General features: G+C 47.1%; 4 protein-coding genes across 4 annotated transcripts; 2 read left to right on the forward strand and 2 right to left on the reverse strand.

The window, feature by feature from the left end:
* The first annotated feature begins 194 nt into the window (after positions 1-194).
* Positions 195-2,487, forward strand: GGS25DRAFT_44560 (SE-domain-containing protein). The gene has a single exon (XM_049258779.1). The coding sequence runs from the start codon at positions 420-422 to the stop codon at positions 1,911-1,913; it is 1,494 nt and encodes a 497-aa protein (XP_049121668.1). The 5' UTR covers positions 195-419; the 3' UTR covers positions 1,914-2,487.
* A 456-nt stretch (positions 2,488-2,943) lies between these two features.
* GGS25DRAFT_471290 (glycosyltransferase family 2 protein) lies at positions 2,944-4,934 on the reverse strand. The gene is made up of 2 exons (XM_049259333.1): positions 4,457-4,934; positions 2,944-4,353 (listed from the first exon to the last, which is right to left on the reverse strand). Exons 1-2 carry the CDS (start codon positions 4,556-4,558, stop codon positions 3,217-3,219), a joined length of 1,239 nt encoding a protein of 412 aa, XP_049121669.1. The 5' UTR covers positions 4,559-4,934; the 3' UTR covers positions 2,944-3,216.
* Positions 4,935-7,049: 2,115 nt separating this feature from the next.
* On the reverse strand, positions 7,050-8,637 carry GGS25DRAFT_517181 (uncharacterized protein; the record flags this gene model as incomplete). The annotated part of the gene is made up of 2 exons (XM_049263339.1): positions 7,050-8,059; positions 8,124-8,637. The coding sequence occupies 2 exons, from the start codon at positions 8,635-8,637 to the stop codon at positions 7,050-7,052; spliced, it is 1,524 nt and encodes a 507-aa protein (XP_049121670.1).
* A 1,779-nt stretch (positions 8,638-10,416) lies between these two features.
* Positions 10,417-12,142, forward strand: GGS25DRAFT_471295 (uncharacterized protein). Its single transcript, XM_049259334.1, has 2 exons — positions 10,417-11,411; positions 11,470-12,142. Exons 1-2 carry the CDS (start codon positions 10,736-10,738, stop codon positions 11,928-11,930), a joined length of 1,137 nt encoding a protein of 378 aa, XP_049121671.1. The 5' UTR covers positions 10,417-10,735; the 3' UTR covers positions 11,931-12,142.
* The last annotated feature ends 384 nt before the right edge of the window (positions 12,143-12,526 follow it).

A 12,526-nucleotide genomic window follows, 5' to 3' on the forward strand; every position in this document is an offset into this window, starting at 1 on the left:
CTTTTTTAGGTTTTTTAATATTATTAGCTTTCCAACCGCCTTGGAACCATTGCACACCTCATACGTCTTAGACCGCCGTTCCCCTTACGACGTACATAGTAGATTCCTGATTCCAAGGGTCCAAGTTCCCATTTATTACTTTTTATTACTTTTTAGTACACGTCCATCGGTTGCTTATTAAATACGCAGAGCTACTAAAATAAATAAATATCGAACCTACCATAGAACCTACCATCTACTACATAGGTACTTACCTTATTTATCTACATTCGTGATACCCTCGAAACACTTAATTCATACAATATTAATTATACACCAACCGTTACAATCAATACCTACCGATTGACTACTTATCCTCACCAAATTAACCTATTTCTCACCTCACGAATCTTACACTCGACCCCGTGTCATCATTTCCCATGAGCGAAACTACAGTTGTCGTAAACGAGCTCGGTGAGCGGCGATCTCAACACCATGAGGCTGATGTCGTTGTAGTCGGAGCAGGCGTTTTTGGCTGCGCGGTCGCCTATGCTCTAGCCGACCAGGGCAGAAGCGTCATACTCTTAGAGCGATGGATGAAGGAGCCTAACCGCATCGTTGGCGAGCTGATGCAACCCGGTGGCGTCAACTCGTTAAGGAAGCTAGGCTTGGGACACTGCATCGAAGATATCGATTCTATACCATGCAATGGATTCAACGTCTTCTTCCACGGCCAAGATGTCCGCATGCCCTACCCTGAAATGGAGTGGCTCGGTCTATCCGATGGCAAAGAGAAAGGATCTAATAAGAAAGAAAAGACAGAGGGCACAAGGCCCCAGGGAAAGAGTTTTCACCATGGCCGCTTCATCATGCAGCTGCGCCGGGCCTGCCTCGAACACCCCAATATCAGCGTGTTTGAAACCGAGGCTATCAATACGATTAAGGGAGATCACAATGCCGAGATCCTCGGTGTGGAGACCCGTACCGTCAATGCCACTACCGGCGAGAAGGATCCCGACTGCTTCTTCGGCCAGCTGACCATCATCGCTGACGGTTATGCCTCTCGCTTCCGCAAACAATTTCTCTCCGAGACCCCGGTCGTCCGCTCTAAGTTTTACGCTCTCGAGCTCTACGACTGTAAGCTACCAAGCCCAGGGTTTGGTCACGTCATCATTGGTGCCTCGAGCCCCGTCCTCCTCTACCAGATCGGCACCCACGAGACCCGTGTCCTCGTGGACGTTCCCGAAAAGCTGCCTGCTGCATCCCCCGCAAACGGCGGTGTCAGGGGATACATGGCCAAGGTCGTACTTCCCGCCCTACCAGCTTCCGTGCAGCCCTCCTTTCAAGCGGCTCTCGACAAAGACTCCAAGATCCCGCAGAGCATGCCCAATAGTTGGCTCCCGCCATCGAAGCAATCCACCCCCGGCCTCGTCATCCTCGGTGATGCATTCAACATGCGGCACCCGCTGACTGGCGGTGGCATGTCCGTCGCCCTCAACGATGTTGTGCTGCTCCGAGACCTGCTCTCACCCGAGAAAATCCCGGACCTCTCCAACACGGCCGCCGTACGCCGCGCTATGGGCAACTTCTACTGGCAGCGCAAGAAGCTCACTGCCATCATCAACGTCCTAGCCATCGCGCTATATAGTCTATTCGCGGCGCAGAACGCCCAACTCGCTAAGCTGCAACGAGGCTGCTTCGCCTACTTCCAGCGCGGCTACGTAAATGGACCCATGGGTCTGTTGGGTGGCTTGATCCCCGACCCCTTAGTCCTGTGGTACCACTTCTTCTCCGTCGCCTTCCTCGCTATCTGGCTCGATTGGAGACAGACTGGCCTCTGGAAGATACCAGTACTAATCTGGAACGCGTTTATGATCCTGTGGACAGCGAGTACGGTATTTTTACCAGTGCTGTACCGGGAGCTGCTCGTCTAGATGAAGTTATTGCTCTATCATCTGACATACACTTTGGATACATGGCCCGGGATAGGTGAAAGGGGTTTTCTTGGTTTTTATGCCAATGAGGATAGGGGATATGGGATATGCATGGGAGCGGCTGGGTGCTTCTCTTCTACCTTACGGTGATGTGGCACTGTATCCAAGGGTTTGATACATACCTACTCTCCCTTTGAGGAGTAGTGAGAAGAAAGAAGCACCTTTTCGACATGATATGATTGAGATAAGGTTTTTACGCCACAAGACAGTTCTCTCTAACCTACTCGGTTAGTCAGTCTGCTACCCAGGTGTCTATTTTTAGCTAGGCACTTTTTTGGCTTGCTCCCCAGTGGCGGTAACGATGACGACGGCGGCATGGAACGGGAAGATTATTAAAGAGAAAGGAGAACCCCGGAGTTTGCCAGTGGTGTTCTCTTGACGTATATATAACACACACCCAAATACTTACTTAATTCTAATGATTCAAGAGTACCACCTTACCTATTTACCTACTCTGATTTGCTTGCCCTTTTTGGTCGTAAGATTCATAGATATATAGATATATATAAAGTGCAATAATGACCAGCTGTTGCTTAATTGCTGGGGTAGATACATACCTACCTCTGCTTTGGTGGAACTTGTAAGCTGTAGACTTGATATAGGGGGGTGGGGGGTGAGGTAGGTAGGAAATGCTTCTCCAGAGTGGCTGCCTACATAGGTACATACCTGGCAGGTAAGAAGAAGCTGGTGTTGGTGATGGATAGGTAGGTACCTAGCTATCTACACATACATAACATACTGTAGTCGAGTGGTATCAGGTTCCGCAATACCTTGCTTGTCACGCCGAGAGTGTGTGAGCATGGTTACATAGGTAGGTACCTAACTAACTTAGGGTAGGCAGTAGTTATGTATGTAGAACAGCAAATGTGATCATCATCATCATCATCATCGTCGTTACTCACTCATCTATCTCCAAAGCCAATAGGTTAGGTTAAGTCATAATATAAACCACACGAGAAGAGAAGAGAGATGGAAATCTACGCCGCGCTGTATAAATAAATAAACAACTACGAGCGGATTTACTCATTATTATTCGCTATGCTAGGTAGGTAATGTACAACCAACCGTAGGCAGTTAGTTAATTCTATGCACAGCAGCAGGTAACACAAACGCAATGTTTATTTCTCCATTTCCATTTCCATTTCATGAAGTTGTTCCTCATCTTTTTCTTGTTTCTTATTTTCTTCTCTTTTCTACCCCCCAAGCACTTCCTCGTCCTCGTCATATCACATACACATGTCCATCACGTCCCGCGTCTCCTATACACGCCCATCATCCAGCTAGCGCGGAGGACAGCGAGGCCGATGGCCATCTTGACGCTGTCCTGAATGACGTTGAGCTTGCTGCCGCCGACCTCGTGCCAGTCGATGGGGACCTCGGCGACCTTGATGCCGGGGCTGCTGCCAATAACAGAGCCGTCGTGGCCGAGGACTGGGACGGCGGGGGCCGACTCGGCCAGCATCAGCATCTCGATGTCGAAGATCCAGCCCTCGGCGTGCATGTAGGGGACGATGTGGGGCAGGGCGGCGCGCGAGAACAGCTTGAAGCCGCACTGGGTGTCGCGGATGCGCGAGGTGGCGGGGGGCGTCAGGATCATGAGGACGAGGTGGAAGGAGCGCATGAGGAAGTTGCGCAGCGCCGAGCGCTTAACCACGGCGTCGCTGCCGACCAGGTGGCCCCGGCTGCCGATGGCGACGCCCCGGTGGCTTCCGTCGACGACTTCCTCGCAGCCCTCGATCAGTTTTCCCAGGTCGCTAAACCTGGAAGCGCCGTCGGCGTCGGCGAAGAGAGCGTATTCCCCACGCACGTGGCGCAAACCATGGGTGACACCGCCGCCCTTGCCGCGGTTCTCCTCGAGCGTTACGATTCGCAGGATATCATGTAGGCCGTGCTCGCGTGAGAATTCTAGTGCCACGTCGACAGTTCGGTCCTTGCTGCCGTCGTTGACGACGATGATCTCGTACCCGCCCAGATCGTCGCGTGGGGCATTCTGAGCATGTCTGCGCGAGGTTGCAGGGGATAGTCGCTTGTGCGGCGAATTCGAGTTTGGGCGTGGGTCGCGGCCGAACGTGGCATCGAGGTACTCGACTGCTTCCTTTAGAGTGGGCAGGATACGGTCTTCCTCATTGTACGCGGGAAACACCACACTCATGCGCAACTCGGCGGGATCGATGGAACTGGTGTCGGCGATGTCAGTCTGGGTAGGATCGTCGTTCTTGCTGCGAGTCTCGCTGGCGTGGCGGTCTGCTAGCCATCGGTCATGCCAGCATGGTAGTTGTCGCGTTACGGTGTCGCCGGATGGGGTAGTTGTGATGTATGTCTTTTCGGCTGGGAAAACTTGGCGGGGTTTGGGAGCAATGAGATGAAGTAGGGCGTAGAGCTGCGATGAGATTAGTTTAGCTTAGCTTAGCTGAAGGTAAAATGGCCTTGGTTTGAGAGAGGGTGGAAAGAGATTGGATAGAAATTAGAAATATAATTCATACACTGTAAAAGGCGAAAACTACTAGTGTGACAAACGCTGCTAATAATATGTGAGGGGGGTTCTCCGTCAGGCTGGAGATGATCAGCTCTGCGGTTGGGTCCATGATGAATATCGCAGGATGCGACGAGAAGAGAAAGAATGAGCTGCTAGGTTAGAAAGCTTCACATCGGAAGACTTGACTTTCTCAAGTTTGCGGCGTGAATGCGCAATTGTGAAATCCGAGTGATGTTTCCATTCCTCCACCGACAAAAAACGAGTAAAAAGAAAAAAAATGGTTAAGTCAATCTTGGTCGTCGTTGTATTTCATTTGTCGAAGTTGGCCTTATAGGCGTTACAAAAAATAGTTTCAGTGCCTACGTACGCTGGTGGTACGCACATGGCAGGTACAGTACCTAGTAGTTACGTAGTAGTTAGTACGCAATTAAAGTCGTCGGACGCGTTGCGACTTGAAGAAGCCACGTCTCTAGGGCTAGCCAATTAGGATATCCTGGAGCTTTAACTACCTTAGGTAGGTAGGTAGGTACCCCCTAGGTAGGTACTCAAACCTTGAACGATTCCATTTCAAAGCTCAAGGTTCAAGGTTCAGGGATTGGGGACCCCTAATGATCTACGGCATATGCCCCGCAATATTACATAGTGTCATAGCTCCCAGGTTCCTCCCTTAGCTAGCATACCTACCTACCTAACCTCCATGCAACCATAAAATTCAACGTTCCTTCTATAAAACATTGGAAGAAAACATTGAACTTTGTTTAGTCATTCGTCAGTATAACCATATTGTCAGGATAACCACATTGTCAGGCACATTGTCAGGTATACGTTTATATAAACAAGTCGCAAATCCATCGGTCTCGATAGGGTGTATTTCAGTAGCACAGCATGCTGTACTATGCTACTTCCCACTTGGATATCAAACGCCACACCAAATGTCAACCCTCCCCAGCCAGTTCAGGAATCCCGAGAGATAAAGAGATATTCAGATGACTACATATATTAATATCATGTATGCCGACTCCCGGTTGCTTGACGCCGACATGCAATATAAGCCACATTACTATCTCAGCTCTCAGCCATACATTCCCTTGATAGCCTGACGTTTCCTTTATCAATGTACGTCAAACCCGCATGGCATGCTTATCATCCTAGAAGCCGACTCCATGGGCGGGTGAAGAATTCCGAAGGCGTTTCTGGTTGGGCATCTTGCGCCAAATGATATACCACGGCCTACCTACACCCCCAGCCTACAACACGGTGATATCACATATCAGATCCTCAAGCTTAGCTACCTAGGTATGTATGTAGGTCGTAGCAGTAATGACAGATTAGGTAGGTAACTAGGTGGAATATGCGGCTGACTTGCAGCTCACTAAGTCTTAGGTCTAGCTTAGTCGACTACATCCCAATTTATCTCAGAAACCCCCCCACAACTTGGCGTTATGCTAGGTGCTCACTGCTCACTCACATAATCGTATTCGACATGTGCAGTATTAGTGGGCGTCAAAGATTGTACCGATAAATTTAAGATCCCCCTTTTCTCACATACATAAACACCTAGGTACTCCGTCGTCCGTATGATACCTCACATCCATGATATGTTATGTACATACAGCCGGCTCAGACATCTTCCCGAGCACAAATTTTATGATCATCATCTTACTTGACAGGAAGATATACACATGGGATACCTAGATGCAGGCGCTCTCTCATAAATACCTCATGTGCATTTCGGAACCAATTTACTTACATACGATACCAAACAATAAAGCAACAAAACTCAGGAGCAAACAGTCCTTGTCGAGTAGACATTAACTTATCTATCACAAGACTTGATGGTGAAATTATGCGAAACCTGAAAGAAAGGAAAGAAAGAGATCAGCCTAAACTAAGAATAGAACCGACGTAAGATTCTAGATCCCGTACCTAACTAACCACCGTTAAATACCACCCTCCTTTCTCTCTTAGCGCAAAAGAGGTTCTGACCTATGTAACTGTAATACATACATACATAACGGCGGTAACTAATTCAATTTCCACCCACCCCTTATGTGTGTAGATATGTACATGATACATGCACCACATCCATCAACGATGTGGCATTATGCATACTTGATGTAGCTACATGTAGGTTAGGTACTTTGTAGTCAAGTACCTTTCCGAGACACCCTTGGATATGGATATACCCTCACTTCCTAAGCACGCCGATCGACTCGGGACGTCCCGACCTCCCTGGTCGCGCTAGGACGAAGAATTGACTACATACCTAACATATGCGTTTATCTGGAGGTTCACGTAGGAATCTACCTAGGTATGAGACGAAACATTCAAGAGGAAGGTAATCGGAAGAGAAAGCAAAGACTCGTGAGCAGTATGATCGACCATCTGGACGCCGACACGCACGAGATGTATATTTTCTACCTATACTCAAAATAACCCTAAACCGCATTATGCCGCTACCATTAATGAAAAACTCGCATTGACGATGCTATACAGGAAATATCAAATACGCTGATGCTAAGTATTCTATTTTTTTTTTTTAAAAAAAACCCCCTCATGATACATTCGCCCGCTTTCTTTCCCATTTTATTATATAAACCTTAATCAGTAGCGAGACGGGGAATTTTGCTAGCCAGTCGAAGGATCCATCGCCCTTTATGATTGGACTTGGGTTTCATGGGCGTGGGCACAGGTTGTTGTGTGGCAACCGGGCGTCTGGAATCCGGGTTCTTGTTCAGTTTTCTCCGGGTCCTGGGCATGGATTCGTTGGATGGTGGCGGCACCACGATCGCCTCGGTGTCGTTATTTTGGGTCGTATCACCAGTTGGGGGCCTGGGGTCTCGAGTAGTAGGTACGGTGACTGCGGTAGCTGTGCTCGGCCTCTGTGGACGTACAGTCTCGATTGACGTTTTGACACCGCTTCCGTCGATGCTTGCTGGTCTAGATTTAGACAACCTGCGTCTCCTTCTTGGTGAATATGGAGCTGGTGATACTGGTGATACTGGTGATGCCGATGCCACTTTCCCTCTTGACTTCGGCGTGACAGTGTCTATAGAGACCCTGCGTAACTGCGCTGGTATTTCATTTGATATTGACACAGGGGGGGCGCTAGTAGTTCTTGTCGTGTTTGGTTCCGGATCCGACACAGCACCATCCTCCACGGGGACTATAGGGGTCGAGGGAGCAACGAAATAGGGCTCTAAAGGGGGCGCAATAGCTATGCCGATAGATGCGAGAGAGGAGGCAGCGGAGTAGTTCCAAGGAGTGGATGATGAAGGAACCGCCGAGCCGCTTCGCTCTATAGGAAGAGAAAAAGCGGGTGTAGGCGTGCCCGCGCTAGTTATGCGGCGGTTGAGGGGACGCGGCGCTGAGAAATAAGTGCTTTGAGCCTGGGGTGGATAGTATCGATCAGGCTTGGTAGGGCCTTCAATAGTCGTACGTGAACTGCTCAAAGGTGTACGATAAGACTTCTCACTAGACGAGCTGCTTTGCTGGGGAGTGCTCGAACGACTGTCAAGGTTATGAGAATGGTGGTTTATGACCGTTTGCTTAATCTCTGGTCCCTCGCCAGAGCCAACTGGAATCCCTGAGCTTCCATTGACAGGCAGCTCTATATACTAGTTAGAGAGAATAGCATCTAGCAATTTTGAATGAAGGATTGCTAGGCAACCTACCTTTGCTTGATACAACGCTTGTCAGACCAGAGGATGGTCTTGAAACTGGGGCTGCAGATGTTGACGGTTGACTATATTCTCGCTCCTTTCCTTTGGACCTTCCCGTGTTTACTGGTGGGCTAAGATAGCGGGTGTTGTCTGGAGAAGTAGACGGCTGGTCCCGCCGTGATGCAGGTGGGCTGTAAGGGGTATAATTTTTAGGAAGGGGTACGATGGGAGTTGCGTAGACGGACGCATAGGATATATAGGACGACGAGCTACTGACTCGTGGTAAACCGGTTGGGTAGCCCTCAGCGGCCATCATGGCAGTTCTTCGTCTGTTTTGTTCCATGATTCTGGCTCTGTCGGCTTGTCGCCAGCTCGAAGGAGCACCAGATAGAGCATCGGCAGCGGCATGTGTAACTACATGCTTATACGGTATCTTGACCGCGGTCTCCTTTTCTTGCTCGACCTTCTTAGCATTTTGCTCTTTAGCTTGTTTCCGACCTCGTTTTATTATTGAAAGTACCGGCATGATGAATCTATATCATTTAGGCGCAACAGGGCCCATATGAACTCGAGCGTCCAGGTCGAGCTCAGAACGAGGTCAGCCTAAGCGAACACCAGAAGCATCAATCATTTACTTCGCTCTCAAGACTCTGGGTGGCAGTGGATGAGATAGCAGTCGGGGTCTAAGGCAGTTGAATAACTAAAGGTCGACGAGAGATGGAGCTAAAGGTCCAATAATGAAGAAATCAGGCTATGGAAGGATTTGTTTACGGAGTAGGGTCAGGAAAAATCTACTTGGCCCTTATTGTAATGAGAGCAAGAAAATGGAGAAGAGCATAAGCAGTAAAAACATTTAGTGTACGCCGCTGGTCGACAAGGCAAGCGACCTTTTTGTTTTCTTATAATCTAGCAGGTAAATATTAAGTATATAAACTTGAAGGTAAGTAGGTAAGTAGGTAGGTACCTAGGGTAGATAGGTAGGTACACATTGGGATGAGTTTTGGTGGCGCTTGCCGAGGTGCTTGATTGGGGCTGGAACTTTATGGTGAGTAAATAGTTTCGCTGCTGTCCCGAGGAAGGGGAACGCCTCTTTTTTTTTTCCCTCTTTCCCTCTGTAAGGACATGCCCATGATTATGCCCATGTCATGCCATCCATGCCATCCATGCGCGAGCCAACGCCTACCCCAACTGAACAAGGCCTGTCTGTATGTTTGCTTATCTTGTAAGGTCGCATCGAAAGCACAGCTCTGTGTATCTACCTAGCCATAGGTAAGGAGTGATGGGAGGGGTGTCTTATGGGATTCGTATATGTGCCTAATACCTAGGTTCCCGAGAATCGCAAGGTTCCATGTGCATTGGGTAGGTACCGGTTGGTCCGAACAGAAGCAACGTCGTTTGCTGACTTGCGGGATCGCATGTATGTAATACATAAGTTACCTACCTACATCTACATATGTAGGTAAATAATATGTAGGTGCCCCTTTTAGATGGTGAACATATCCCTGCCTAGGACTGCTGTCTTCCTTACCATGAGGTCATCGTGTATTGATACCATTATTCTCTGTCGGATTTCCTACATATATCTTATGGCACACAGCCAGAGAGCAAAGCGATCAATTGATGGTTAAGTGGTGGATAAGTCGTAGAATTGAAATTCAATGTTGAACGGAGACAAACCCGAAAGAACCCCACAATTGCAGGTCACAACTACATGTAGAAGGGTCTGGTCTATATCCGGATCCGTCTGTACCTATTCAATGCTACCTACATCATTGATGTACTTGACACTTGTAGGGTGCATATACATGTAGGTACATAATGTATCCACTGATGTCTTCAACTTTAAAGTTGATACATGTACTACATATGTAGGTTAGGTAGTTATGTGGCATTTGAGGCACAGATTAGTACCTCCATGTCGGTACCTAATACCCCCGGCCGAATACCCCTATTGCCTACTACATTAGTGCTCCCTCCTATCATTGACATGATATATCAACAGAGAGTACCAGCCTGTATATATTCAAGCCACGCATTTGGGAATACCATCTGTGATCATGAAGTCTTCGTCATTTATCATAAATATAACTACCTGGGCAAACATTTCAGCTATACGTGACATTGACGCTCTCACTATATATCGTCTATGTTTATTAGATATAATATATCATATTTACTCCTGTTGCTCCTATTTGTCCTATTCTTCTCCAATGATGGGTGATAACTACTCACCTACATCCATATCTAACAATATACCATTTCCACTGTTAGGAGTTCATCTTAATCACAATTTAGTATAGTTATCGAAATAGAAAGCATTACACGACATTCAAAACCTAGGTCTCCTTTATGAGTATTAGTAGCTTTAGATGAAATTGCCGGATGCAGTCATGTGCCGTCTTTGCTAAGTATTGATGGTTCCTTTGTTTGTAAAGCTGTTAATAGTGTTCCAGAGGTCTGCCTCCTAATGCATCTATAATGTGCTGTGATATTCATCCAAGTTGAAAACAATGTGTTAGTTATTTACGAACCACTGAGATATTATACAAACAAAAGACACAACAAAACCTTGCACTAATCTTGGGGATCACAGCTCGTACTACGGGTTACAAACCATCGTCACCATGGATTCTGTTCCTACCTTCCAGGAGACTCTTTCGAAACCTGATTCTCGTTGGAAGCACCATGGTCAGATCATTCCATCAGAAGGTAGAACAAAACCTACAAGCCGGTATAATTTACTTGTATACCTCAGGAATCTAAACAAGAATAGCGATGTTACCGCACGATTTGTAAAAGCCTTGGAGAAGATACATAAGATTGGAATTGATTACCAACAATCCGAAAATGGCATAAAAGGAGTTGTTCTGAAGGGAAATGATCACGCCCGGAGTCTTATACACGAAATGGATGCACTTATTCGACTAGCCAAAACAGTATACACCCCACCTGAGGTCCAAGACTGGATACACGACTTGTTTCTGGGACGATACCGACCTATACTATTGGAAGACGATAAGACGAAACGAAAGACTTTGACTCGAGCTCTGGACTGGGGCGACAAATGGGCCCAAGTACGCTATCGGTTTCTCAGTCACTATTTGCGGGATGACCCGACACACTGGCAAACATATTCCAGCGGGTTCAGCAAAACTGCTGGTGATCTTGCCAATATGATAGTCCATACTAGCGCAGTTGAGATAGACTGTGAACTGGCCGAGACTTTATACTTTACGGACCAACATAGGGCCGCCTACAGAGACGTTTACGGTCTTACTGCTGAGGAGGGAAGACGTCTATGTAAGTAAACTTGATCTGAATTTCAACACCATGGTTGGGACCTAATATACGCGGATAGTGTTAGTCTCCGAGTTGCCGAGTCTGTCCACATCTCAACGAAACATGTTCAAATGGGCCATCGACTATATCAACCGGCTGGTCAATTGGCGTGAAACCGTTCTTCGACAGTCAATGAGAAATTTCCTCCGTGGTGATGCAGGAACACGCGCAGCAGATGCCTATCATCGGTCAATACGAAACACGCTGAATTGTATAGATCGGGCATATCACAACAAATTCCTCCCTGCGCTGCGAGCTCTCGTGACAGAGACAGTAAGAGATGGTTATTTCCAGCGAGTCTGTTTCGATAACTTCATCGCGGGCGCTCGAAAAATAACGACGGCAGTCCGCACGTCGGCATTGAATCAAACTCGGGGTCTCAATCGCAATTTCACCAACTCAATCCACTACTGGCCCGCTCAACGGTTTGAACGACCTCCGTTTACGGAACTGCCTTATTGGCCACAAAATATCATTTGATGGAGTTAGAGAGGAATATATAGGACTTGAAGACCGAATATAGAAGTCGAGTTTTACTCAGAAGATGAACATGCTCGTTTGAGTTACACATTACATGCTGTGAGAAATAGAAGTATATACTTAACTATGTAACTACATATAAGGACCTACTTACGGCTAACACTTCACATGTACTTCGCTACTATAGCAGTACAGTAAATCGAATGATAGCATGTACTTGTTGTCCTCGTCCTTGATATGAATAAGTCCTATGAGAGATATTGTTGATATAGCTGGAGGTACTATATATTGGTATTATCAAATAGGTGCTCTGAAGTCGGTGCTTACATATATGTATGCTATATATAGTGACTGTAGGTATCTAAGGGCTTCAACAATGCTCTTGTGTTCTTGAGAGTATGAAAGACTTCCAAGATTATATGTAACCTAGGTTAGTATGTAGGTTAGGTGAGTGTCTAATGTCAATACAGACATGTAGTTGATAGCAATGTGTATACTAGTTACAGTATTACTACTAGGTTAGTAGTATGTAATATTAAATACAGGGTCTCTATAGTATAGGTAGGTAGGTACATAAGTAGTATGCATGTGCAGAA

The sequence above is a fragment of the Hypoxylon fragiforme genome, assembly GCF_022984875.1.
Source record: "Hypoxylon fragiforme strain CBS 206.31 chromosome Unknown GGS25scaffold_1, whole genome shotgun sequence".
In the NCBI taxonomy this organism is placed as follows: Eukaryota; Fungi; Ascomycota; class Sordariomycetes; order Xylariales; family Hypoxylaceae; genus Hypoxylon; species Hypoxylon fragiforme.

What these genes read in the sequence shown, in the direction of transcription:
- GGS25DRAFT_471295 (XM_049259334.1), top strand. Translation starts at nt 10,736, where the DNA reads ATGGATTCTGTTCCTACCTTCCAGGAGACTCTTTCGAAACCTGATTCT. An exon ending in TGAGGAGGGAAGACGTCTAT is followed by an intron (nt 11,412 to 11,469) that starts GTAAGTAAACTT and finishes ATACGCGGATAG; the next exon opens with TGTTAGTCTCCGAGTTGCCG.
- GGS25DRAFT_471290 (XM_049259333.1), bottom strand. Translation starts at nt 4,558, where the DNA reads ATGGACCCAACCGCAGAGCTGATCATCTCCAGCCTGACGGAGAACCCC. An exon ending in TAGTTTTCGCCTTTTACAGT is followed by an intron (nt 4,354 to 4,456) that starts GTATGAATTATA and finishes ATCTCATCGCAG; the next exon opens with CTCTACGCCCTACTTCATCT.
- GGS25DRAFT_44560 (XM_049258779.1), top strand. Translation starts at nt 420, where the DNA reads ATGAGCGAAACTACAGTTGTCGTAAACGAGCTCGGTGAGCGGCGATCT.